Source organism: Rattus norvegicus, chromosome 11 (assembly GCF_036323735.1).
Source record: "Rattus norvegicus strain BN/NHsdMcwi chromosome 11, GRCr8, whole genome shotgun sequence".
Classification (NCBI taxonomy): domain Eukaryota; kingdom Metazoa; phylum Chordata; class Mammalia; order Rodentia; family Muridae; genus Rattus; species Rattus norvegicus.
The window spans coordinates 45,406,175-45,434,060 of record NC_086029.1 but is presented as its reverse complement, the minus strand read 5'-3'; the positions used below and the strand labels follow the sequence as shown (position 1 = coordinate 45,434,060).

At 48.1% G+C, this 27,886-nt stretch overlaps 1 protein-coding gene across 5 annotated transcripts in view; it reads left to right on the top strand.

Annotated features, from left to right (window-relative positions):
- Runx1 (RUNX family transcription factor 1) overlaps positions 1 to 27,886 on the top strand; it is a 234,523-nt gene that overhangs the window by 126,240 nt on the left and 80,397 nt on the right. For 4 of the 5 annotated variants that reach the window (XM_017598053.3, XM_008768599.4, XM_008768598.4 and 1 more), the window contains exons 3-4: positions 13,151 to 13,404; positions 19,086 to 19,242. In XM_017598053.3, the coding sequence (XP_017453542.1) occupies positions 13,151 to 13,404; positions 19,086 to 19,242 (411 nt within the window). Of the gene's footprint in view, positions 1 to 12,735; positions 13,405 to 19,085; positions 19,243 to 27,886 lie in introns of those variants that run through there. The other variant, NM_017325.2, reaches the window with a different exon arrangement.

Below are 27,886 nucleotides of genomic sequence, written 5' to 3'. Positions count from 1 at the left end.
TGACAGTGTAGAACACAGGAAATTAGCTCAAGGGGGCTAGCCTGGGTTGCAGATGCATGAGTTTGCTGACAGAAAGAGCAAGCCTCCTGCCTCAGTCGCTGCAGCCCTGCATGTGGATTCTTCTGCTTTTCACTCAACCACGTGGTGCTGTAAAGAAGACTCGAAGTTCACCACTCAGGAGGCTAGAGCGGAACAACCATGGGGCGGGGGGGCTAGCCAGGGCTACAGGGTAGGAGAGTTTCAGACAAGTATTAAATATAATAAAACAAGGTAAACTGTGTGCTCAGAGGGAAAACCTAAGTCAAGGCAGAGACCTGCATGCTTCACGTACAGCAGGGGAGAAACACACCCGTGGGACTGCAGGAGGAAAATGTTGAAGCTGTAGTCAGTGTTGACGGTGTGTTCGGTAGCCTCTCTAGTCTTGCTCCAACCAGTATAGTTGTCACTGGTTACAAGCAGCTACTGAGTAATAGCAGCCAGACAAAAAAGGCTGAGACGTGCTGTAGGCGTATGACACGCATAGGCCTCTTAAAATATGACTTAAAAAAGAAAGATAGAAAATATCTAATTTTGTATTGACAACAGGTTTAAATAATGGTTAGATAAACCATGATGAGCGTTTCTGTTGGGCTGGTGAGATGGGTGGCAGATAAAGGTGTTTGCTGCCAAATCCTGGCAACTTGAATGTGAGCTCAGGCCCCATGCGTCGGAAGCGGAGAAGCAAAAACAAGTCCCAGGAGTTGTTCCCTGACCTTCTCCACGCAAGCTGCAGCGCGCATGCGCACACAAGACACCAATGAATCGATGCTAATTAACTAACGGGTTACTTAGTTATTGCCACCTGCTTGTTTACTAAAGTAGAAAACACGGCTGTTGGGAAGGTCTGGGTCACATGCATGCGTTGCGTTGTTTCTGCAGAATGAGAGAGAGGTGATTCCCGGCCGGTTTATCTATGGCGGTTATGGGCACCATGGCACGTGCCTGCCAGGCTCCGTGGCCCTAGAGGATCGGCTGTGTCCTGGCCACATCTTAGTTCCAATAGGGAGGGGAAAGGCTGCTTCTGTGCACATTCCGGTTTCCCTTCTGGAACATGTATCCAGTGAGCTTGAGGCCACGTGAGAGATCCTAAAAGAATGTCTAAAGGAATGAGGAGAGGAGGGCAGTGAGTGGGAAGAGGAGAGGGGAGAGAGGAGAGAGGGAGGGAGGAGCTAGAGTCTCACTGTGCAGCCCTATCTACCCTAGAACATATAGACCAGGCTGGCCTCGGCTTCTGCCTTCCCAATGCTGAGATTAAAGGTGGGTACCACCTCACCCGGCAAGAGAAAGCTAGATAAAAGTACTAGCCACACCTCCTGCCCTGGTCTTAATTCGGTCTCCTTCCAAAGGTCTCAAGCTTTACTGTCTCACAGGGGATTGGGGCCCTGACAGAGGGCTTTCCCAGCATAAGCCAAATGTTCAGCCCATTAACAACGGTTTAAAGAGCCCTTCTGCGATGACTGACTTGCTATGAATTCATATTTTATAATGTTATCTACAAAGAGCCTTTCAGTAGTCTGTCTAAAAGGTTATGCTGGACACAGGTTTGGTGGGAGACCCAAGAGCTTCCAGAGACCTTGTCAGCTATAGGTGTGGGTCTTGGACCAGCAGCTACCATGACGTCACTGGAAGCTTGTTGGAAATGAAGTCTTGGGTCTCTCCCCAGACCTGCTGAGTCAGAGTCTCTGGTTAATCAGAGCCCTGGGGCTTCCCATCACACTTGTTTTGTGCAGTGGTAGCCAACAAAGTGAAATCTGAGTTAGGCAGCCTCACGGACAAGGTATGCAAGCATCCAGGGGTCATGTGCACAGCATGTCCAAATGTATTTGTGTGCGTGGGGGTGGGGGGTGTGACTCAGAAGAGAATAGGTATTATACAGTGTCTTTGTAGGAACTCAGTGAAAAGACTTCTGCTCCCTGGGGGCCCCAGAACAAACTGTATGCTAGACAAAGCATGGAGAGTCAGAATAGCAAGTTTACCACAATCAGAACTTTTGGAAAATGTGGCTTGATTATGCGGATTCCGACTGCTGGTGCCCTCACTTACCCAAGCACAGGAAGCGTCTCCTGAGCCTATGAAGAGAACCTAAGGTCAGTGTGCTAGTTGTCCATTGCTGTCAAACCACACGTTTAAAAGCCTCTGTTTAATGAACACCCAGTTAGTAGCTCACAGTTCTCTTAAGTCAGCACACTAGTCTCCCTGGGTTCTCCATCAAGAGGTTGGCCAAGCTAAACCCTTAACTTGAGACTTTAGGGGGAAATGTTCCTCCAAGGTCACGCAGGTAGCTGATGGAATTCAGTTCTATAAACCTCAGAATGACAGGTCCTGCTTCCTTGCTGGCTGGCTGCCAGAGCGAGGGTCAGAACATTAGGACGGCTCCTCTCCCTCTCTCTCTCTCTCTCTCTCTCTCTCTCTCTCTCTCTCTCTCTCTCTCTCTCTCTCATCCTCTCTGTCTTCTTCAGCTCCAGCAACAGCTGTTTCCTTTGGCTACATTGTAGCAACTAGGATGGTCTCTGCTGGCTGACTCAAGACCAACTGATTAGCAACCTTAACTACTGTGAAAAGCCCTCTCTCTGTTCCCTGTTCATAACCAGCTCTTATGGGCTCCTCTCCCTCACTGTCCTGGTTAGAATGGACAATCTTAAGGGTCTATTTTAGGATTCTGCCTCATATACCCGCTCCTGCTTCCTAAGCTGCTGGTGGGGTAATTGAATCTCTCATGGTAGAGAATAGATGGGCTGTGGAAAAGGGCCAAGGATTGCACACTGAGGAATGCTGTTCCGCACAGAAACCTGAAGCCAGGGGAAGGTGGCCTCTTACCAGCCTCGCCCTCCATCAGTCCAATAGCTGAGACACCAAGTATGGTTCAAAGGTCATCTGGGAGACATGGAGACCATAGTGAATGACCCATGAGAAGGAATCTAACCTGAGAAGCCTGACACATCCCTCCATGACTGGGACAGGAAGGTGCTCCTTAATCCTGCAGCACTGAACTGAAGGGCTTGCACTGGGCTCGGAGTATGTAGAGAAACAAGGTTAGCAGAAGCCTGTGAGAAGGACTGGTCTAGAAATGCTGTGGCAAGCGCTTGTCAGGGTCTGTTTGCAAGAAATCTGACAAGAGATCAGAGAATTAGCCCTGGGGTGGGAGCAGTTGGGATGGACATAGGAAGAGGAGAGAAATCATAACAACCAAAGCAAAACTACACAGAGGGCTTAGCAACCAAAGGAATGGAAACAGGAGTAAGTCCATGGGTTCAAATCCAGAGACTTGGTGTGACTGCAATGAAAGTGGCAGTGGCAAAGCCTAGCTCGAAGTACAGTACTCAATCCTCAAGTGCCCCCCCACACACACATTCACATACATGCATACATACATGCACACATATGTACACACATGCCCACACACAGACACATAAGCATGTACATATACATACTCATGAACACACATGTACATATACATACACATGCACACACATATGCATATATACACATGCACACACATATACACAAATACATGCATGCACACTCACACAAACATGTACATATACATACACACATGCACACACATATACATACATACACACATGTACACACATATACACACATACATGCATGCACACTCACACAAACACATACATATACATACACACGTGCACACACATATACATGCATACACACATATACACACATACACGCATGCACACTCACACACACACACACACACACACATACACACTACAGTACATGTACTCACATGCATACGGCATTGATCTTTCTCCTCTGCCATCCCACCGAGTTCCCTCTCTTCTCCCAAAGCCCTTCCTCCCTTCCCTGAGACATATTCACCTCTCTGCTCTCTGCTCTGTTTCTGCTGCTCCTGCTAAAAGGAATCTCACCCAGTCAAGGTCACAAGAAATGGGTTCTCCCTGTAGATAAACTCAGTCATTCTTCTTGCCTGATCCTCATGGCCACACCAGAACTTTTGGGACATGGTGTCCTTGTGCAAACTCCTGTGTCCGTATGGTGTCTAAGACCTTCTTCATCTTTCCCTCCCTAGCTCAGCCTCAGTGGAGCCCCACTGACCACACCTCTTTAGTACCCTCTTCTTACTTAACACACTCTCTGTGCAGCTACTGCAGACATGGTGCAGCTGCTCATGAGATCAGACCTGAATCATCAATGCCCAATCTTAGTGCCCACCTCCATCCTTCTTCTCTGGGCTTTACTCCCCTGCTACTAATAGTCAGACACCAGGCAAATATGCTTCCTTCTCTCTCCCCTTCACCCTCTCTTCCTTCTTGGTTGCTCCCATGTTGACTCCTAGCCTTAGGATTCCATGTCCTACAGCTGCAGTAGCTCCCGGCTCCCCTGTCTGTCTGCTCCTGTCCCCTGTACACTTTCAGTGGGTCCAATTTTCTAAAGTACCCATTAGGCTGCTTCCATGGCTGGATTGGACCCTGTTGCCCTCACAGTGAGGTTCAGTCCTTTCAGGTGATGTGGGCTACCACACCCCATCCTCCAGGAGCTGACCTCAAGCCTACTCAGTCTCTCCTGGAATTGGCACAGTGACCTGATTCGCAAGTGCCTAGCTTTGCTCTCTACCATCCTCCTCCCTGGAGCACCTGCTTCCAGCTCACCTACCTCCCTGGGCCCTTCCTCAAGGATTCAGAAAGGATAATCTCCGTTCATCTTCTAAGTCAATCGCACATTGCCTGTATCAGGACCAAAGCCTCTCCTTAGCACCCCAGTTACTGCTGGCCCCTTCTTCCCTTGTCACTTCCCTCTTGTTCTCTGGGCCATGCACACATGCTTACCAGTGGCCATGATACCCCATTTGCTGTCTGTTATTTGTTCTTTGTCATCAGTGAGCCTAGAACCCTGGCTGACACATGAGAACCATTATAGGGAGGTTGAAAGGAAGAAAATCAAGTGTTTCGTGAGAGTCTATGAGTTGCCATCCGGAAAGACTAAAGGTCAGCAAAGACTAAAAGCCCGTTGTGAATTTTAAAAATCTCTCAACCAAATAGAGTGATAAGAAAATGGCTTTAGGGTAGGAATTCTACATATTTGAGATGTGCACATGAAATTTTTTTGAGATATTTTCTAATGAAGACAAGACACGGGAGGAGAGAGGTAAAAGATGACGTGGCTAACAAGAGTTAAATTTTCTCAAAGCTGCCATTTGTACCTAAGAAGAAACGTGGCTGATCCATGCCTATGGGTGTGCATGGACATGTGCATGCATGTGACTCTGTGTCCACGCGTGTGCATGTGAGTGTGTACCTGTGCCTGTGTGTGTACACACTCAAATCTGCATGCGTACATGGGTGTGCATGCATGTCCAGAGGGAAGTTTCCCAAGCTCCCTAAAGGGGAAGCTCCTCGCCTATAAATTGGGAGTGACAGTAGGATTTCCAGGATTAAGCGGGACGAGTATCCAATCACCACCTGCCATATGATGGCTGATGGTGTGCAGTGGGAACAGAAGAGAGATCATGACAGACACAAACCTGTCGTATGTAGCTTCCATTAATGAGTACGTAGCCTCTCATCTCTCTCCCAGCTCCAGGCATCCTATACAGCTCCTGGAGTCGGGAATCCCTTCATAGTTTCACAGGTTTGCCTCTATTCACTTTATTTACTTCCCTGAGGTCAGCCAGTTTCTCTGTGTCCTCCAGCTGATATCACCCGAGTGAAGAAAGTTTTTAACAGTAGCACGGTCCTCTCCAAACACAGTCCCTTTTCCCAGGTTTTTAGGATAGAAGTACTTTGGCTTTTCCCTAAGAATTGTCGAGGTATTAAGTGTGTACACAAACACCTGCTCTCTGTCCCAGCTTCTCAGCCTGACCTGAAGAGGTGTCTCTGGGTCTCATGAGAGAATGCCCAAGGGGTTCGGTTCCACCAGGTCTTTGGAATAAGTTTACCTGGTCTGGTCCATCCTACTGGGTCAATCTCTCAGGACCAATCCTCACCAGTGGGAACCAAGCCTTAACTTCAGAGTCCATTTGTTATTTCTTACCTTATCTTACCTTGATAATTAGTGCAAATTGTTCTGCCCCTACTCTGTTTACAAAAGAAAACTTTAGGGAGCTACCTTACGTCCTTGTAAACTGTGATCTTTTAAAATTATTTTTAGGATGTTCCTTAGAGGCCACACATTGAAGCCACTCAGTCTTTCATTAGAGGGCAGTTCTGTGGAAGTCGTCCTTATTTTATTTAATCTATTTGGCTTTGACAAAAAATATATGACTAGGGAGTTGTAAATCTTGTCCTCCTGCCTGTTTAAACAGCGTCTGAAAATCTAAAGTAATTAGCTTTTCTTCTCCTTCTCCTTCTCCTTCTCCTTCTCCTTCTCCTTCTTCTTCTTCCTCCTCCTCCCTTCCTCCTCTTCTTCCACTTCCACTTCCTCTTTTTCCTCTTCCTCTTCCTGTTCTTCCTCCTCCCTCTCCTCCTCCTCTTCCTCCTCCTCCCCTCCTCCTCCCTCTCATCCTCCTACTCCCTACCCAGATCCTAAGGCTTTGAGGCTGACCATATGCCCTTGCTGTCACTGGGTGCTGACCCCTGTCAGTGTGCAAGGCTGAGGGTAATTTCTAACTCACATTATCTGTAAATACCTAAGGGAAAGAGCACAGTTTCCCCATAGGCTTTCCGGTACCTTAGAAGCAGCAGAGAACGCTTCATCCTGGGATCTTATGATGATTCCCAACAATATTTAAGGCTGTGTCATTTCAAGAATGAGTGGTGTCAGTGTAAACAAACTGCTTTCCTAGCTGAAAAAAAAAAGGGGGGGGGGGAGCCAGCAACTGGGAAGTGTTTCTGAAATGTCCTATCACCAGAGGGAAGCAATTGGAATACGGAAGCACCAGCTAGTCTCTTTTAGAAAATGTATTCTGACGTGTTTATTTGGATAAACACTGGCTTTAAGGAAATCAATTGCTTTGACCGATACTCAGATTTTTTTTTTCCTCCTTATGCTTTCTCTGCCATGTTACTGATTTTAAAACCATTCTGTATTAAGCTGGGATTTGGAATTTAATCTCACCTGGAGTTCTGAGTCATCCCCAGAGCCTTAGTAAATAATTCACACGTGTTCATGCATGCAGCCCAGAGTGACTGAGACACAGAGATTCAGCATTCCGAATCCAGAGTGGGCAGAAAGCACATAAAACCACGTGCTAGGCAGATCAGAGTTCGCTTATTTGGTGATCTACTGTTTTATTTTTGCACCAGTGATGATGGATTTATTTGGACCAGGATATAAAACTCCCAATGCTCAAAAATATGGCAAGCAGTGAAATTAAAAAATAAATAAATAAAAGAATTCAGTAATCTGTTTATTAAAGCTGCCGTGTATTGTAATTAGAATGAAAGTCTTAGCTTTCAGGTTATTCACAGGATTATCACTATTTTTCTATATTCTATGATTTTAGAGTGCACACATAAAGTGGGTGGGTCCTAGTGAGGTTCGAGGTGTGTTAGGTTCCAATTTATATTTTTATGAAATATATATTCATACACATATACGTGTGATTTTCTGTTGATGTGTTTCTATATATACTTCATGATATCGTTTTACCAAATAATTAAAGCTTTTTTGCTGATTCGAATATACTTAAAAGGAGCAATTCACATTGTAGCTGTCATACCACATAAAATACCCCAATGAAATCTTAAGTGATACCTTCAGTTCTACGGCGTTCACCATTCACACATTCTGCTGTTATTAAATGACTATATGACTCTCTGAAAAAAAATGGCTTGGCTTCTATCAGCTATGACAGAGTTTATTACACTTGTTAGAGCAACGGTGACGCAAAATTTTATGAGGGTAAAGTGTTTACTAAGCACCCCAAATTTTGTGGGGGAGAAATAGTTTAAGTTTGGTGCATGGGGGTGGGGGGGCTAGGTTAGTTATGAAGTTGTAGTTAAGTGTCCCCACAGCCCAGCATAAAAATACTCAGAGAGAGGGGATGCCACACAAGAATTCAGGAGTTTGGTTCTCCTAGTAAACAAATGTGACAAATGAAGTAATCACAAAAATTCTTCAGAAGGGAGAAAAGTGTAATTAGTTTCAATGTGGAAAGCCAGACAGTGTGGACAGCTAGTCACTTATGCAATGGTTGCCACTCACTGAAATTGGGTTCAATGTCTATGAAGGTACAAACTGCCTGGGGTTGGTCTAGAACCACAGTAGGATAAACTCTCTGAAGAAGAGGAGGAGAAGAAGAAGAAATAATAACTTTAAAACTATGATGTACTTAAAATCCTATTTGGACAGTAGAACATTACTCTGGAGGGGTAATTTTGATTGAAGAGAACTGTTATTACATACACTTTATTTTGGAGATGATTTCATAGGACAAGCCTTTGGTTTTCTGAGGCCACTTATCACCAATGAGGATGTAGAAAAATATGTCAATGAACCCCTCTGTCCTCCATTGAAATGCTTTGCCTGAACCAAATATTACTTTTTAAATTCGTGGTAGAAAGTACAAATTCCATTGTGCTCACTTTTAAACTCCCCCAGCAACAAATTTGTTAGACTGTCACACAGTAGCAGCTTAAATCTTTCCCTTGCAGTTTTTTTTTTTCTATCCTGTAAATTTTAGTGTCATTCTGGGGGAAGCCTGGAAGTGAAAGTTGTAAACCTTTCCTTTAGCTCTTGGTGAGGCAAGAGAGGGAAAGTGTTCATTGACGCTGAAATGTGCGCTCTGGGTGGGAAGGAATTCTTCATTTTCCTGTCCCGTTGCAGGACTTACATGTACTCTGATCAAAGCTCTGAGGGCTGTGGTCACCCTGCCCCTCAGTTGAGTCCCAGCTGCGTGCTCGCTGTTTGCTATTCAGCAGTACAGAGGGGCAATGATTTTATTTGTTTGTGCTTTTCAAATATGCGTCGAGTGGCTCAGTGACAACCCGCACAGGTCCAGGGATGCCCGAGGCCGGGTTTTTGGAGCTTTTCATTGCTATAGCATAGTCGTCCGGCTTTGAACTTAGTAACTCAGCTGAGCAGCGCTCAAGGTGCGGACCTTAAAAGCTAAACTCGGTGTATGCGGTCCTGTAACCGCCTTTCCTAGGCTTCTGCCAGACAGACAACCCTAAACTCCGAGCGTGCCGGGTTTGAGGGTTTAAGCAGGGGCTTGACTCCAAGGGGCTTCCTTTAACCCTTTGAAGGGCTGGAGAGGCACCCCTTTTCCTGGAGTCAAGGTCCAGTGTTGTCGCTGCCACACTGTTCTGATCCAGCTCCGTCTCAGTGGGTCCCTGCGGATGTGCTTGGCTGTGGCCCCAGGAGCACTAGATCTGAAGTTGGCCTCTTAGAAAATGCATTTGAGGGGAGCCTAGCTAGCTATATGAGGGAGTCTGGCTTCCACTGGCCATGAACTCTCCAGTAGAGCCAGCACACCAGAACCTGGCCGCTCTAGGAAGCTGTGGCCCCGGAAGGGGAGTGCGGGCCGCGGGATGGTGACTGCTAACTCTAACATCGCTAAGCAAGGGGGAGGTAGGAGTAGGTAGGGAACACTGACACCTGGAATGGGACTTCTTAGAGATTCATTCTGAAAGAAAAGCAAAGATTTTTTTTTCTTCCCAAAGCTCCTGGTTCCCCCCAAACGCCAGGGGAACACTGAGCTTTTTTTTCCCTGCTGGCATGATCTTAGTGCTTTAGGAGGGAAGTCCGGCCCACTCGGGAAAATACAGAAGGCTGGGGAACTTCTCTGCCGCTCTCTGGACACCTAAAGAACTCATGGTCCTGAACTAGCATAGGACAGAGCCCAGGCAAAGAAGCTTTGAGAAGAAATGAGACCCTAATTTCCGTGAATCGCGACAGGAGAGACCCACCAGCCGGGGGATTCCTATGCAGGCTGGCCCGGATACCACCTCTGAGCGACCGGTGCGCTTAGGTGGATTCTGGTGTCCGCTTCCTAATGTTTTTTTCCCAAATTCACTAGATAGACCCTAAGGCTCTCCAGGTGAGACAGATCCCCGAACCATCCGGGTGTGCCCATTGCCCAGCTCAGCTTCCCAGGGCGCCTAACGAGGGCCGCTGCTGCCCCCTGGCGTCCACCCCGAGCCCCGACATGACGGTGAAAGGCCTGCTGGGTGCTCCACACCACCAGCTCCTACCCGCCTGGGGCAGGAGAAGCTGCCCCAAACTCCCAACCAGGCCTCCGTGCCCGGACCTCCACATCTTCTTCCTCCTCCACTGAACCCTGGCTGCGCGGATGCGTATGGAGGGAAGATACACGCGGGGACCAGCCAGGGACCCGAGCACAGATGGAAGTGGAGGGGTTCGGTCATGTGTGGACAGTAGCGGGGCTCCATGGAATGGGTAGTACGAAGTCCCGGAGGAAGCAAGGCCCAGGAGAAGTAAGGGACCCACGAAGGGCACAGGCCAGCTGCTCTGGCTGGGGACAGCAGCGGGTCGCGCGCCAAGCAGAACGGGACCTTAAAGCTCGGCGAAAATGCCCTCGGCGCCGCGGGGACGGACAAGATGGGGGAGGTGCCCCCACAGTGCGCCAGCGGGGTGGGTTCAGCTCCCGAAGGAAAGCTCCGGCCTCCTCCCGGAGCTGGAGGGTGGATTCGAGCTCGGGAATTCGGGGTGGCCTGGATCCCCGAATGCTTTCAACTTTTTTTGTGGTAGTCTAGGGGTTCTTGGAGGCCTTGGTTAGAAAACTCTCCTTCCCGGCCGCTGCGCACACTCAGAACGCGGCGCGCTGCGTAATCAAGCCGCAGCCCAGCCGCAGAGAAAAGACACTAAATAAAGCAACTGTACCACGGAGAGGATGCTTAAAACCCAAAACTTCTGCGGCGGAGCAGCGGCTGGCCGTATTTAAATGACCCTGTGCCACTGCACCTCAGCTACCAGTCAGGCCCAGGGAGGCGCTCAGAGCCTCCCCAACCGGGCCATCAGCCCTCCGGCCCTCTTGCGGCCGAAACCCACCCTGTCCTCTCAGGACCCGGAGCCTGGGCCCACGGACTGCAGTGCAAGGCTGCCTGGGGACCATTCCGGGATGCCAGCCCGGGTCCCCGGAGCCCGGAGGTGGCAGCTATGTGTCCAGGGCGCTCAGGGCGTCTCCCTGCCTCAGATCTCTGGGCCCCGGGCTTCTCCGGGCGCAGCTCGCGGTGCCCAAGCCCGACCGGTCTCTCGATTCCCGTTTCGGGGTCTCCGGGACCGTGGCCGCCGGTGGCGCCGCCGCGCCCCTCAAACCCACCCAGAGCCAGTGTGGCAGTGCCACCCTGCGCGTGGCTGCCTGGCGTGGAGTCTAAACCTGGGCCTGGCTTCGGGCAAACGTGGCTGCGTGTGCATGTGTGTGCGGGGTCGGCGTGGGTACCGGAGCTGGGGGCGGTAGGGGCTGCCACCCAGTCCGGGCCGGGGCGGCGTACAGTAGCGCGCGGGGGCGCGCGGGCCAATTCCAGGAGCGCGGCAGCCGGCCGCGCCCAGCCTGATACCGGAAAGGCCTGTGATTGGCCGTCGGTCTCCCCTATGCAAACGAGCTGAGGGAATGGAATTCCTCGGGCCGGGCTTACAGTAAAAGCACGTTCATTTCCAGGCACTCTCATTCATAGAGCCAGCGGGCGCGGGCAGGACGGGCGCCCCGCGGCCGGACCCAGCCAGGGCACCACGCCGCCCGGCCCCGCGGCTGGCACTTCCATCCTGAGCTACCGGAGACGCAAGAAAGTCACCCTTTGCCGCTCTTCTTAGATCTGCGTTGGACCTCCTTGTTTTCCTTTTCTTTTTGTTTTTCCTTTCTTACTTTTGAATGAACCGGCGTCTAGGCTTTGGATGTTTCAACTTTTCTCCTGGCTGTAAACTTTTCTCCGATTGTTTCTTTTGACAACTGCGGGAGAAAGTGTTCCGGGCTTCCAGGCGAGCGGTGAAGTTGCGTGTGCGTGGCAGGGTGCGTGGGAGTGAGCGTGTGTAACTCGAGTCTACTGGTCTACGGCGCCTCCTCCCAGGCCCGCTCCACCTGCTGCGGTTACACGGTGCTCGCTCGTGGGTATTTGTGCGCCCCAGCAGAAAACCAGCCAGCGCCGGGCGACGTTGGAGGAAGATCATCTTGCTACTGCCAGAGTCTGGGCTGACTCACTCAACCAATGTAGACAGTGGCTGACTTCCGAAGAGTGCATGTCTGCCTGTGTGTGTGTGACCCAACTGCGGCTCAACTCCCACCAAACCACAGGATCAGCCACAAACTTAACCATCGTTCCCAAACCAGAGTCCTCAGCTGTGGGAAGCTCTACCCTGAGTGTCATCGAATTTGATTTTTTTTTTAAGATTAGCTAGAGATCTTCGTAAAGTACTGACCATTTATTTGGCCAGAATTTATTGAGAGAATAATGACAAGTGCTTCTATCCCAGTCTTCTAACTACTGAAGCTGATTTTCAAGGCTACTTAAAAAAAAAAAAAAAAAACTGCGGCGAACATTAATGGATTTCTGTTGTGTTTAAATTCTCTACAGATTGTATTGTAAATATTTTATGAAGTAGATCATGTGTATATATCTATATATACGAGCACATACATTAGTAGCACAATCTTTGAAAGTTGGCGGCTCTCGCTTTTGAGAACGAAGTGAGTTTTTCATGGTAAGAGGGGCGCTCTGTATGGAAGACACTCCCAAGTTTTGTATTTTGTTGAGACTTTAAACAAAACTGACCCGCAAGAAAGAAAAACAAACTGACAGGCAATGAACTGCTGGAACTTCCAAATCTAGTTTGTTTTTTTTTTTTTTCTGGTCATTTTTTTTAATTCTGCGCATAAATATTTTAGGACGCATACGGGAATTTTGCCTCCGGGACCGTTTGTAATAGCCAAAGACTGAACTCCAAACTCTGAAAGCGAGGCTCCTTGGGGCATTTGACTTTGAATTCTGGGTTGCCCACTTTTCAATGCACTAAGCGGCCAGTTGCTAACCCTGCCTGGGTGTAAGGCCGATCCGCGTAACTAGATCTCAGTCCTGCTACCCCCACAACCCTCCGGTAGTAATAAAGGCTCCTGAACTTGTATGTTGGTCTCCCGGGAGCAGCTTGCAGAAGATCCGAGTCCCTGTCGCCGTCTAGTAGGAGCTGTTTTCAGGGTCCTTACTCAATCGGCTTGTTGTGATGCGTATCCCCGTAGATGCCAGCACGAGCCGCCGCTTCACGCCGCCTTCCACCGCGCTGAGCCCCGGCAAGATGAGCGAGGCGCTGCCGCTGGGCGCCCCGGATGGCGGCGCCGCCCTGGCCAGCAAGCTGAGGAGCGGCGACCGCAGCATGGTGGAGGTACTAGCTGACCACCCCGGCGAGCTAGTCCGCACCGACAGCCCCAACTTCCTCTGCTCCGTGCTGCCCACTCACTGGCGCTGCAACAAGACCCTGCCCATCGCTTTCAAGGTACTCCTGTCTAGAGAGGGTGGCGGGAGGAGCAGGTGGAGGCCGGCCGCTGGCCAGAGTGAGCCTAGGGGGCAGAGGCTAAGGCGGCTTCTAGAGAAGGGTGCTGCCTGTATAAGCCTCTGTTTGGTCCTTCTCACTGAGTTTGGGATGGGGGGGAGGATGCTGCGTTGCCGTGGCGACCCTCGGAAGGGACCCACCTTGGCCACCCGCAGAGGTATCCAAGAGAGAGTTTTGGTTGTTTTGGTTTTTGGTTTTTTTTGGGGGGGTTTTTTGTTTTTTGTTTTTTAATTTTTATTTTTTAAGATAATCCCAGAACATCTGCCAAGGACCTTCCTTATCTTTGCTACGAAATTAGAAAAAGTTAGAACCTTGGAGCGGGCCAGTCCATCTTCCTTAGTTAGGCTCCCTGGACCTCTGGATGGACACCCATCTCTCAAATGAAGAGATAGATGGACACCTATCTCTCAAATGAAGGCATCGGGAAATAAAATAAAAGATGCTTTACTATCTTCCGGTCAGTAAAAATAAACCAAGGGGACGCCAGGGATCCCACCCCCCACCCCGCCGGTTCGTTTGTTTTTTGTTTTGTTTTTTTTTTTAACCGCCCTATAGGATTCGGATTCAGCGTGTCCAAAGTCCGCGGCAGGCGTAGTTAAGTTTGCCAAAGTCCGGAGGAGTTTTTCGAGCCTGTAGCCTGCTCCTGCCAGAAGCCGCTAGTAGTGAATCCTGTTGCTTTTTCTGGAACCCTCCAGAATATTATGGCTGGCTCACCTAAATTAAGCCCCAGGCAAGAAAGGTGACGGGGTGTCTTCCGACACCTGGAAAGGTCCGGTCGAGCAGCTTTTCTGTTAGAGGAAGGGGCCGGGTAGACGCGGCCACTTCAGGTGGGCAGCTCACGTCGCTCTGGTCGCTTTTCACCCTGATCTAGCCCTGGCTTTGAGTTGCCTCTAAAACTTGGCCTTCAGAAGCGATGTATAAACAACCTTGGGCGGTTTAAAAAAAAAAAACCACCCCACTCCTCTGGCAGGGAGCTGGAGGAATTCAGATTCTCCTCTTTGGTCTTCTTCGGGGTAGGTTTTAAAAGCTACAGCGGAAAGCAAATTGACTCTGTCAAGTTGCGTTCTTTTAAAAAGCTAATGAAGGCGGGGGGACCCAAGCTGTAAAGTGAAGCTGCTCTTCCCCCCCCCTTTTTTTTCAATTTAGCTGAATAATTGTCTCATTTAGGAGGGAGAATAATTTAATTTAATTTAAGCTTTTCGTAGTCCCAGGCCTCAGCTGGATCTTGATCTAATTACAATGAATAACGCTCACTTTTTGAAAAGTGCTATCCGGGGTTCCTTAATTTAATACTAAAAACACCGTCCACGTTTTAAAAATCACAGAAGTAGAATTTGCAACCGACTCTGTCTACAGAGGTGCCTGCCTTTGCCGCTGTTTTGAAAGCAACATTTTTAAAGGGGGTAGTGTATGGGGCTGAGAGTCAGAAGGGGAGCCAGGCACTTGGTTTTTCCTTCCCTTCCAGTTGTTAGAGAATCCACCCCAATTCCTTTAGAAAAACAAATTTAGCTGCTGTTGTCTTCAGTTACCCTGAGAGAGACCAGACTGGCCTGGCCCTAAGGTCACTTTCAGAGAACAGAGTGATGTCAGGCTCATTGTAGTCAACCAAAGGGCCATTTAAGGTAGATTTCCCTGTGCAGCTGAGCTAAGGGGACTTGGTGAAGAAATTGGGGCCTTCTCTGAGCTGCCTTGATGTTGTTGCTGTTGTTGCTGCTGCTGCTGCTGCTGCTGCTGCTGCTGCTGCTGCTGCTGCTGCTGCTGCTGCTGTTCTGCCAGGGAATCCTAGTTTGTCACTAAATGGTTGATTTTTAATATGGTCTTCAGGAGTTGAAGTGATACAGTCTTGAGCCACCACCACGGAAATTTTTTTTTTTTAAAGAACGAAAGGCCATACATATTGCTTTTACAAGCCACGAAAAAAAAATTCCTTTTAACAAAAATAATCACTGCCGTAGAGACTCTCTTTTACAGATGATTTTGGGAAACCCGCTTCTTAAAGAGCCTCAGTGTGTTTTCCTGAGTGACAGCCCAGTAGCTATGACAAAGGTCACGGTGGACAGGGAAGTTGAAAACTCAGACCTCTGGATTAATATCTGTCACCACCTCTGCAGTCCCACAGAGGGAGGGCTGCTCCAAGGAGTTCAGCACCCTGCTGACCTCAGTCAGTAGATAGAATTTGCGGAGGGAAAGGAGGTTTAAGGATTGATTTTAAGAGGAAGCTGTACTCCAAAACAGACGGCATCCTTGCTGTATTTGTTCTGGGTCCCTGGTCCCTCTGTGTGCCAGTCCCTACCAAACACACTGAGGTGGGTTCTACCGGAAAAGGTTGTTCACATTCACTTTTAAATTAAGACCCAGGCATCTCTTTAGGGGTTAATCCTGCAGGAATTATCCTATCCCCTGAGATAAAAATCAGATCATGGGAAGCAGTGCGTTCAGATCATAGGGAGAGCGTCTTCCAGAATCTGCTGAAGTTTTGTTAAGTCCTCCGCTTCAATCTTCAGAATTGTCAAGAGATTTAAAATCACGAATTCCTTGAAAATAGATTAAAATGTTGCTCATGGTCCTCCTACCCCTCTCTGCACCTGCACACCTGACCTTTTAGCACAGAGAAACCGTTTCAATGCTGAGAGATTGGGAAGTCTGCTACATTCTAAGCAGTGTTTGCAGATGCCGCCTACAAAGTGGCTTAGGTGACTTGCAATAGATTTTGTAACACTGTAATAGTATAGTTTGTTTAGCCCCTGGTACACCGGAGCACAAAGATAGAAACATACCTTCAGCCAGGAAGTTCAAAGACCATGGGTGCTGATGGAGTATGCTTTTCATAAAAATAAATAAATAAATATAATTCTGGCAGGAAGACCACAATCCCTAGCTATGCATTAAATATCATCTCAGATAAATTATACATTCCACTCCACGGCCTCTTTGAAACTCAGGAAGATTAAGAAATTTGCAGTAAATAAATTGCTAACTTTAACTTCAGCCTCTAAAATTGTTGGAAAATGCCAGTTTCAAACTGAGAACCGGCTAGCCAAGAGCAGTGCTGGGAAGTCCTTAGAGCGGAGAGGGCAGCTGATATTTTGCCCAACTTCCTGATACTTGAAGAAGAGAGAAGTTCAACAAAATATGAGCTATCTTTGGCCAGCAAGTCCCTTCTTGTCTGTTTGGTCTGTGCTAAACGTAAATGTTTCTCTCCCTTACCTATTGTTTATGGCTTTGTACTGCAGATGCCGCTTCGCATTTCTGTTTGAAGTTTGATTTTTTTTTCCTCTCATCCTTTTTATAATCGTCTCTCATTAACAAAACCTATATCCAATCGGAAGACATCTTAGCTTTATATAAAACAACAGTAACACTAATAACCTAGCCTAAGTGCACTTGTCATTGGTTTAAGCATGGTGTTAAATGTCCCTGGATTTAGTTTTGTCTCCTTCCCTACTCCTTCAAAACTCTTTGGAGATAAGTTAAAAAAAAAAAGGCCAGAGAAGTGATAACTGGGCCCCCGGATGCCCCCTTCCCACTTCCTTTAGAAATGGGGGTGTTGCTAGTTAAACTCCTAATTTTTAGACTTTTGAATTCCATCACCAACAAGCTTTTCTTAGCCACCATGGTCCTCTCATGCTGTAGATGAGAGGGCCTCTAGGGTTTGTTCTCTCGGTAATGGGGGGGGGGGGGTCACTGGAGCAACAGTGGTAAACTGAGGCACACTGAGGCCTGGCAGGAGTTCCATGACTCAGCATGCTTTTGGGTGCTAAGGGACAGGATGTACTCACTTTAGTCTCCTAGGAGACATGGCCCGGAGAGTCAGCCATTCAGTTTGGAAGCCCTGCTGTAGATTCGGTACCCTGGATGCCCAGTGGGTGTTGAGATGAACTGGAAAAGCCTAGGTCTCTGTAGGGAGATGAGGACAAGGAAGTGAAGCATTTTCACAGAGGACACTATTCAACACCATGAGTGAACTATGCAGTGGGGGGATGGGGGGTGAACGAAGAAAGAAATGGGGGAAAAATTAGACTAAAATCAGAATTTACAGGAGTAGCATTTTGTAGGAGTAGAAAGACAATAACGATCAATTAACCAGGCTGGGAGATTTACGGCAGTGATGTCCTTTGAAACAAAAGAGTTGTCATATTACCACCCCTAATTAAAGGCCATCAAACACTTGTGGTGGGATAGAAACATCTAATTACAGATTGCTTGGAGAATAAGAGTTTTAAAATCTCCTTTGTAGAAAACGTGTCCAACAGTTGACATGAAAGGGTTAAAAGCAGAGGCAAGGGGCTGGGTCCTTGTTTCACAAAGTAAGTAGCTGAAAACAGATAAAAATTACAGAGATAGCAAGGCACCTACCTGTACCCAGTACCAGAGGGCAGGGCGTCCTGGTGATGGCCTGGCGTCCTGTCTGTCCATCCCTCAAGGTGGCTGGGGCAATCTCCTGACCTATGTTCTTTAGAACTCGGGTATGGAGCAGCCATGATGAATAATATCACCCACATAGCCATCTGCAGGATGTGGAACAGCGAGAAGGGGGCATGACTTCATCAGTAAGGGTGGCGAGCAGAGGGACTGGGTATGAATGCCAGATTAGCAGATCTGTGGCAAGGTTAGTCATTTCGTACGTACAGAAGGAGAAATATCCCTCCGATGGGTTGTGCAGCCAAGGGTGTGCAAAAACTGAAAAGACAGTGTGGCAGCAGGTGAAGCGACGCTCACCCCTACTGACCCGAGAAAACCTGCCTGAGGAGGGCCACACAACTAGGATAAAAGCCAGAAATTTCACTGCAGACTGACAACCTGTGTCTGGAGTGGTTGGAACAAACCGGACTCTCAAGACATTTAGATTTGAAACCCCGTGGCCACTTTGAAAATGGAACAAGGCAAAGAGAGCCAAATCAAGTAAAGACTGAAAAACTTAGCTGAAGTCAAAAGACGCCAGCTTGGTGGCACATACCTGTGAACCCTGGCCTCACCGGCTAAGGCAAGAGGACCGTGAGTTCAAGGCCATTCTAGGCTGCATCATGAAACCGTAGTGCTAAGAGAATCGAATAGCAGCCAAGCCATGGGGGCCAGGCAAGTAAAAGGTGGGGCCAGAGAGACAGCTCAGTAGTTGAGAACCTATGATACGTGATCAGAGAATGGTTCTGACTCCCAGAACCTATGTCAGGTGGCTCACGTCTGCCTACAACTCTAGTCCCAGGGTCCTCTGTGCCTCTGGCCTTCATGGCCTTCAAGAACATGACCACCCACATACACTTAATCCAAAATACTAAAGCAAATCTTTTTTAAAAGTCGGATTAGATCACAAATCTACAAACACAAGACTTCCAGTCTTTCAGATCTGAGGTTGTATGGGATACTGATGAGAAATGGTAGCTTTCCAGTCCCCGTCCCTGTTTGCCTTGTCCCCAACTGTGTCCTCCTGTGGCTTTCTCCCTTTAATCTCCATGTCTTCCTTATTTGGAAATCCACGCCCACCGCTCACAGCAAGCTCTTTCCCGTCACGATACTCGAGTTATGACGGTTCTTCTGAAAACTAGAAAGCGTCACCGTTAAGTGCCACACACAGTCACGTACCTATGACACTGACGTCTGCCTTTGTCCCTTTGGTTGGTGCCTAGGTGGTAGCGCTGGGCGACGTTCCGGATGGCACTCTGGTCACCGTCATGGCGGGCAATGACGAAAACTACTCGGCGGAGCTGAGAAACGCCACCGCGGCCATGAAGAACCAAGTGGCGAGATTCAACGACCTCAGGTTTGTCGGTCGGAGCGGCAGAGGTGCGTATCTGTCACGGGTGGGCTTGGAATTTGAACCCAACTAGTAGCTAGTAGCGGCCTCCTGTCATTGAGGCCACACAGTGATATTTATTTAAAATATTTACTTGAAAGCTAAAACTTCCAACTGGATAGTATCACGTCTGGTGACTAAATTGGCTCACAATAACTTAGGTCATTGTGACTGGTGACTTTGGGCCACACGATGGGCAGAACACAAACTGTGAGATTCAGTAAAACATTTCACCATTTTTTTCCCTAAAACAAACAAGAAAAGTGAGGGAACCTCACCAAGATGGGGACTGAGATTGTATAATGGGGTGGTCGCTCTGGGATCATCAAAGACCATGAGCCTTTTAGGATCTGGTGCGTGTGCTTCTTAGGGCATGTGACAGGGTCTCAATTGGTCGCATCAATAATTTGGGAGAATCCTTATTGATATGGTTTTAAGCAAGCTAATATTTCTAAGATAAAAAAATGGAATCTTATGAGTATAGTTGAGAACAATGTGACCTTCATGGTGTATTCTTTTCGAAGCCTTTTATAGTTTGGTGGGAGAAGCCAGGCTCACTTAACATTTAGATGCCGGTCGTGTTAGAGACCGGATTATTACCTGAGCGCAGCTGGACATGCAGTTTTATTATGTCTCACCTTTAACTAGTTATTAAAGCATTGGAGTAGAAAGAGGAATCCGGTCTCACTGTAGGGCTGTTTGCTTTCCAGTCGTCTTTCAAGTGTTGAGTTTTCTTTTTCATTTCAAGGAGTTACGGCATGTTTTACAGAGGTCAGCCAGTCAGAGAATTTAGGAGCAAGGGGACTGTGTTTAAAGTCTCATCTTTGCAGTGCAGAATTGAATAAGCTTAGCTGTAGAAGGTATTTCTAGCTGGATCCAAAAGAAACGACGTGTATCTAAGTAACACAGTCAGCTTCTCACATAGGGGGAAGACATGGGAAGGGGCTGGCTAGTCATGTCCACAGCTCAGTGGTAAAGCGCTTGCCTCTTGTGTCTAAGGCCCTTGGTTTGGTCCCCAGTACCAAGCAAACAAAATAAGGCAAGCAGACTGGCAACAGGTAGAAAATATCAAGCAAAGGGGATTGCTACTACTGTTTCCAAAGCATTCGAAACAGTAGAAATTCTGTGCCAGTAGTGGGAAAGAGGAAAAGGTTAAGTGTGTGAACCTGGGCTTCTGTGTTTGCCCCCAGATGCCCAGGGCATCTTTAGAATGACATCACAACTGCAGGAAAAAAAGTTTTAGAAAACATATAACGCTAATAGTAGGGTGATTCAAAGGAAAGTCTATCCACTTACTGAAGGCCTAGGAGAGACTCACCATTAAGTGGATCCACTTGTCGCACTGAAAGTCTCTGCCTTTCAGCAAATGGAATTCACATTATGGGTCAGAGCCCTATGTTTAGAGAACATCTCCAAGGTTTCAGATGAGTCGATAGTGCTAGCCAGTCGAGTGGGTGGGAGGCCAAGAAGAAAGACCCCATAGCCAGGCCCACACCCACCTGCCTAGCAATCAACTTAATCAGTATAGGAACTCCTGCTCTTAGGAATGGCTGGCTGGGTTGCCAGAGAAAGTGTGCCCGGACTCCTGGGCATCTAAGTGGGTCTTTTCGTCATGTTTGGCTGTGGAAGTTTTGAGGATTGTTTAATGGCCTATTCCGGTGACATTTTCCCATAGGCCATTGCACGGCGGCTTTGTGACAACCGTCGCAGTAAGCCGATGATGATCAAAAGAGGGGTTTTGAAAGCAACATGCTTGCCTTTGTGGTGCTGAGAGCTGGTCTCCTATCCCTCTTTGGCCATTTCTGTTTTGAGTGGGTGACTAATAGGTGCTGGTGTTTACCTGAGGAACGGCGGGCTGTTTCCCCAAGGTGTGGACTGTTTGCATTCTGCTGCCTGATTCGTGCCAGTGTGCATTCGAGTTTGCATAACCACCCCCCAAAGGAAAACAGCAGTACCCGGGGCCAGGCTGTCTTCCCATACCCTGGAATGAAAAAATTAATCAGATGCAAAAAATTGGATTATATTTGACTTAAGCAGGCTCTCCTCTCCATGAGTGGTAACGAGTAATCCGACCTCCGGGGGACTAATTGACCACTTGACCCAGTTACCGTTTCTATACGTTATGTGATGTGGGTCTCTAGTTTTTAAGGTTTAAATCCTTTTATGTCAACAAAAAGACAAGTATACCGAGCCGTCGGTATAATGGACATGGTTTTATACCATAATTTCACTTTGTAGTCGCAAAATATGATTTTTATTTTGCTTTTTCATGCCATCAAAGCCTGCTGGATATTCCCCCCACATACACACCCCTCTCTTTCTCTCTCTTTCTCTCTTGTGATTTGCTTCCCATTAGAAACTGAATAGAAGACTCTCTGTAATTCTCACAATTAGCCCTAATCTCCCTGGCTGAACCTTATCCTTTAAAAGTTGTGGTGTGCTTTATCGAGCGACCTTAAGACTCTACTATTTCATTTTCCATCTTTTAAAAAAAAAGTGCCTAAAAATGTGCCCTCGGAGGCCACACGCTGGCCCAGAAGGTCCTGACCTTTCATTCATCCACACTCTGTAAGGTCAGTTTGGGGTTCTGTCAGGCATGGCTTTTCTGAGGGGCCTGAGTATAAACGGTAGAGATGATATGAATGGGTACCCCCTTTCTTTTTACCGGATGCCAGATGCTGGGGATTGTGACCCTCGCAGAAACTGCCAGAGTTACCCAAGAAAGGATTTTTCTCTGTTCCAAGAAATGGATCTGTCTGGGTGCTGGCAGATGGCCAACAGCACAGCTCCTAACCTCAGGTTCAGCCTGCGACTGGGAAAACCTGCCGGTCTGGCTTCTAAGACCTGGCTGCCTGCTGGCCCCTGTGAATCCTGGTGAAAGGAGAGGAAGCTCAGGCCCTCTTCCTCTGGCACCGTGGCTTCCTCTTGCTCTAGGTCTTGTCCAGGTATCTCCTCACAGGAATGTTTCTCCCTTTGATTCCCAATCTGCATGTTATTATCAGTGGCTTTACAAAGGAAAAGGAGATAGCTGCTTACAGTTGGGACTTAAGGGGTTGGGTGAAAATCAGAGGGGATCCTCGGAGATTAGGAGGGCGCTCAGAACAATGTATGTTTTAGTCACAGGGCCTGAGACTATCAGTCATCCCCGGGTTCAGGGTCAAAAAGAAATCTCTTTCATGAGGTTAATTAGCTGAGCCTTTTTCTCCGGCTGTAACTGCAAGCATTAAGCTCTCATGGGCAAGGGAGCTCCTCACCGAGTGAGGTGACGGACATTTAAGAAACTTTGGCTGTGACCACCGACTTCCTGCTGGAGTATTTTACCAGCTGCCCAAGAATTGATCCATCAGTGAATGTAGCTTTCACGATGCTGTCCCTGGGATCCAGAGCAGGCAACCACCCAGTGTGGCAATAACGACCTTGCAAATGTAAGGAGGGAGACCAGAACCAATCCCCATATGTCCCAAGACTGTGATTTTTAATCTTCGGGAGATGTCATAGATAATTCTGAAAATCCTCCAAAAGACTTACAGGAAGCCAAAAAAAAAAAAAAAAAAAAAAAGCGCACTTGCCCAGACTTCTGTGCGCAGCTTGGTTTCCTGTTTGTTTGCGGATCTTCTGGGATGTGTGGACACTAAAACGTGCGAATTTGGAACGTGTCTGTGACTGTGGAGGGTCAGTTCCATGCCAAGATTTAAACACAGCACATACCCAGAGAATAAATAGACAAGAGAATCCGCAAGGTTGACATTTTCTTGTTGTTCTGGGGTTAGAAAGGTATATCAATTTAAAAGGCCAGGGTGGGCCTCCGGCAGACCATGAGGCCTACAGCTGAATGTGACTGTTTGTGCGAGAGGGAAACCATCCTACCACTGAGAATGCAGTCTCTTCCCTAGTGACCATCAGCCCTGGCTGCAGTGGCACGCACATCCCCAGAAGACAAGTGTTCTGTGGCCTGCCAGGAAAAGGCTTCTTGTCTTAGTGGAATCCACTGTTTACACCGAAGCCCTGGCAGCTCGGGATTTGCCCCTTTGAAAACAGTGCTTTTCTGAAGCGAAGTCCCTTCCTGGACTCTCGATGTCGACACCCCTCCAACCCCCACCCCCACCCCCAGACATAATATTTATCCGTCACAGTCTGGGCGCCTTCATATTTGTGTAGTGTGGGTATCTTAAGGCATTTCCATCCCCCCCTTTGTGACTTGGGGTACAGGGTGGGATGTTGTCTCTCGGCTGAGCGGAAGGCTGTGGTGGAGATGCATTTCGGGAAGGATAAACTAACTGTTCTGGTGCTCTGCTCCGAACAGGGTGGTGCCGGCTCTTACCGGAGCGCTGGTCTTAGTGACTCATGATGTTATCATAGGATCCGTATCATTCTTTATTTGATCACAAATTCACTTCATAGAGGAAGAAGAAATCCAACTGCCAGCCCCAGGGATGTTTCTTGGAGAGCAGTCCATGCGAGCAACAGGAACTGGCGGTCGGGTCTCCTAGGGAGAATAAGGAGAAGGGAAAGGTGTGAGCCGTGTTAACATCCAGTGTCCATTTTTCTTCCTTCTTCTTTCTGGTTTTTGTTCCACGGTTTGTAATAGCGCATGTAGTAAAGTCTGTTCGGTTTTTTTTTTTTTCCTTTTCTTCGGATTTAACTACGAACGAACGAACGGGGATAGAACAGTTCAAAACAAAAAAAAATAAAATAAAATAAAATAAAAACCAAACAAAAGCCAACAAAACTAAACAAAGCCAGGGGCCCTCAGAGAACAAGCCCCAACCGGTCCTAGCAAACACTTCCTTTCCAAGGCAGGTCAACACCCGGAACTGATAGAGCTGACTCAGAATCTGCTGTGTGGATCAGGTTTCCCCTTCTCTTTATTCAGGCAATAAAAGGGTTAGCGACACTTTCCCCAAGCGGGAGCCTTAGCAGGGACCAGAAGCTGCCTGCTGCTGGACGCTGTCCCTGATGGAAACTGTAGTGTCACGCTCTACCCCAGCGGGTTTTACAAAGTGCCAGGCACGGTGTCACATAGCTGTTTGTGGCTGAGGTTCTTAGCATGAATAGGATTTTTCTGTGTGGGGCAGAAGCCACCCTCCACCCAGTGCCCAGCAAGCTAGGCCTTCCTTCCTTCAGTGAGCCAGCCCTTTTTGTTCAGGACCGAAGACTATCGATCAGAAAGTGCCTGTGAGAGAAATAATGGTTGAGTGACTTTTAGAACTTCCTGTTTGACAACGTCACAGGCATAAACAGTGATCCAGCTAGGCACTCAGTGAGACTATTTCTAGTAAATCAGCCTGCTTGCTCTTTCTCCCTCTTCCTCCTCCTCCTCCTCCTTCTCCTCTTCTTCCTCCTCTTCTTCTTCTTCCTCCTCCTCCTCCTCCTCTCCCTCCTTCTCCTCTCCCTCCTCCTCCTCTCCCTCCTCCTCCTCTCCCCCTCCTCCTCCCCCTCCTCCTTCTCTTCTTCTCCTCCTCCCCCTCTTCCTCTTCTTCTTTCTCCTCCTCTCCCTCTTCCTTTTCCTACTCTTCTTTTTCTTCTCCTTTTTCTTCTTCCTCCTCTTCCTCTTCCTCTTCTTCTTCCTCCTCTTCCTCTCCTCTTCTTTTTGGTGCTAGGAGTAGGCTAGTTATGGAAGAATACATTCTGTGTTTCAGGACTTTTTTTTTTTTTAAAGAAAAATTACTTGTTGAAGCAGAGAGATGGTGCGTGTCTCCTCCCCGCTGATGATTATAAAACATGTTGAGAACGGTAGGGGGTGTTTAAGAATGTGTGGAGTCACCCTCTGTGGCTAAGGAAGGTTGGTCCAGAAACCCCCTCCATTCAATTCAGACATCGGCAGCTGCTCGAGCCGTTTATACAAAAACAGCACAGCCTCTGTAAATAACCCTCCGCACACCCTCTGATATAATTTACATCATGCCTAGATTACTTTCGATAGCTAACAGAACGTCGCTTACACATAAATAGTTGCCATGGTCTTTATTGTTTAGGGAATAGTGATGAAAAAAATTTTTAAAGCCCACGTATGTGTTTAGTACAAATGGATTTCCCCACAGATATCCGTGATCTGCAACTTCTTGAATCCATGGGACCCATGGGACATGGGACCAACTCTGCCGTAAATGTGGAGTTGTGTGCTGTTTGTAGGCTCCGTTGGGCCATTAGTCGGGGGGAATATATTCACGTGCCTCTGCCTTCATTGAGAGAGTTCTTGGACCAAATGTTCTTGAAGGTTGAGTCCAAGCTGGTAGATCAGTTCACATGAAGCCCCAGTCAAGCAGTGAACAAAAAGGAGTGAGCAAGCTGTCTGTGAAAATGTCCCCATCTGCCAGCTGCCTGGCCGGGAGCCAGTGGAGAGTGATAGCCGCTCACACCCTGCCCGTGTTTATAAACACGCACCAGTGAGTTTCAGGCAATGCCTCCATGTCCTCCGTGGCTGGTTCCGCAGTGACTCTCACACTCGAGTGTGTTTGGGGCTGTGTGGGGAGTGGAGCTAACGGTACAGTTCCTGTTTGCTCTGCCCTGCTCTGGGACCCCAGTTCACAGCCCAGCCTCTATTAGCCTATATGGGGCAGCCTATCCAGTTTGGGAACTCTATTCGTTATGCCCAAATGTTCTCCAGCCAGGATGCCAGGCCACATGGGTCCCTAGGAGGGCACAGAAATCCCGATGGCCTCCTGTGGGAGGCTCATGCTGTAATGCCAGAGCCCCAGCATGTTTCCTCTGGCTTCCTAAGCCAGGAAGGAGACAGTCACTCAAGAGCCACAGGGACTCCACTTTCTCAGAGAAGATGAAAGTGAATTTGAAGCAAATTTTCTGACTCCCTGCTGTAAGAGACTAAAGACCTTCCCTGTGAATGCATGGGCCTAGCCGTGCCTCCTCCCCAGGACCCCACCCCAGGAGACCCAGGGCCAGTGAATGGGAAGCTGGCCAGTGTCCTCTAGGAAACTGTGTGCCTCTAATCAAGTCACCTTATGCAAAGGAAGGAGTTGTATGCAATTTGTCTGCATCCTTATCGGGTCTTCATGGATAAGACAAGAAGGGAGGGATGGTCTGGAGGTAGAAGGGACTCCTGTTTGCTTACAGCATTGGCCGTGGGTCTTCGAGGACATTTTTATTTGAGGTCTTTGTATGGAGTATGTTGAGCTCCTATCAGTCTCTGCCTCTTGTTAATGAGAAGCTGTCGGAACCTGGTCACTCATGGCTCTTTGTGGACAACGACTCCAGAGCCTGCAGTAAGGGTCCCACTTGCATCCTTCTATTTGAACTGCCACACCCAGGAGGCAGGTTCCTTCACTCTCTGGTGTTGGTGATTGATTAATTTCCATGAGCCTCTTGCTTGGTGTCTCAGCTGGGATGAGTTTTGACCCCCTAGGGGACATTTAAAGAGGTATGCAGATGTTTTTGATTGTCACACGGGAGGCAAGAGGAGTGGTCCCTACGACCCAGAGGATAAGGCCAGAGATCTGCTAATCACCCTACTATGTGCAGAATGGCCCCTCCCACCCCCAACAAAGACCAATTTTAAAACTTCAATCTTGCCAAGACTGGGGAAAAGTCGTACAGACCTAGCCCAACATTCTCAAAAGTTGTTAGCTCTCTCCCTTGCTCCTCCTGCCTCACACTCTCTTCCTTCCTTGAAAAGAAAAATAAATCTGTGAGAATTTCAATTCATGGTATACACACTGAATAGGGAAGTAGAGGCAGGAGGTTCGAAAGTTCAAGGTCATCCTTGATTGTTGGTTTCGTTCCAGGCCAGCCTGGTCTGTAAGAAACTGTGTCTAAAAATAAACAAATAATGACAGGATAAATGAAAGTTGTTAACAAGAATGTGTCCAGAAGCCCCAAAGGATGAACTTTCATGATATCCCCCCAGCTCTGCCCATGGTACCCTCAGTGGGCCATTTCTGCCTGGCAGGTAGTCATCCACTTCCTTAGATCCCTGCTTCCTGTTCAACTCTGGGCACTTAGCACTGTTTAACTCTAGGCAGTAGACTTTACCACCTTCCTAAAGGTCACAGAGCGGGTGTCTCCCATCAATACTTAGAGCACCCATTCCCTTCTGGGGCCACCCGGGGGTGGCTGTGTTGTGCATTGTTGAATATTTGACAGCTTACCAGTGATCCCCAACCGTCTTAGCAGTGACAATCTGCAGACACTAGGAACTCCAGAACAACTTCTCTCTGTGCCTGTCTGAGCTCTAGTCTGCTTTTGTCCATGGGAGGAGAAGGAGGAGCCGTGAGGATTGATTTCAGAGATAAATGCTGCTGCTTACTGGTTAGGTTAAGCCTTCCCGGGGTAAGAACAAGCTGGCTCAAGTCTCCCACCTGGGTCAGGTCTCAGCAGGGACAGGATCCCTGGAGGAGACAGGGACATTGGCAGGGTCACTGATAGACCTGTTTCTTGCGTCTCCTTGTGGATTTCTGGGAGAGAACGCTTCCTAGCCTACCCTTCCTCCCCAGCCCCCTGGAGCTCTGAGGGCCGGAAAGGGTTATTATAGCCAGCAGGCACTGAGATTTCAGATTAGCAATGGAAGGGATGAAATTAAATATGGACTGTAATACGAAGCAGCGTTTTTTCATGGGAAAAGAAGCTCTCCCAACTTAGCCAGTCCAACTCTTTTGTCCAATCATCAGTAGCATGCAAATA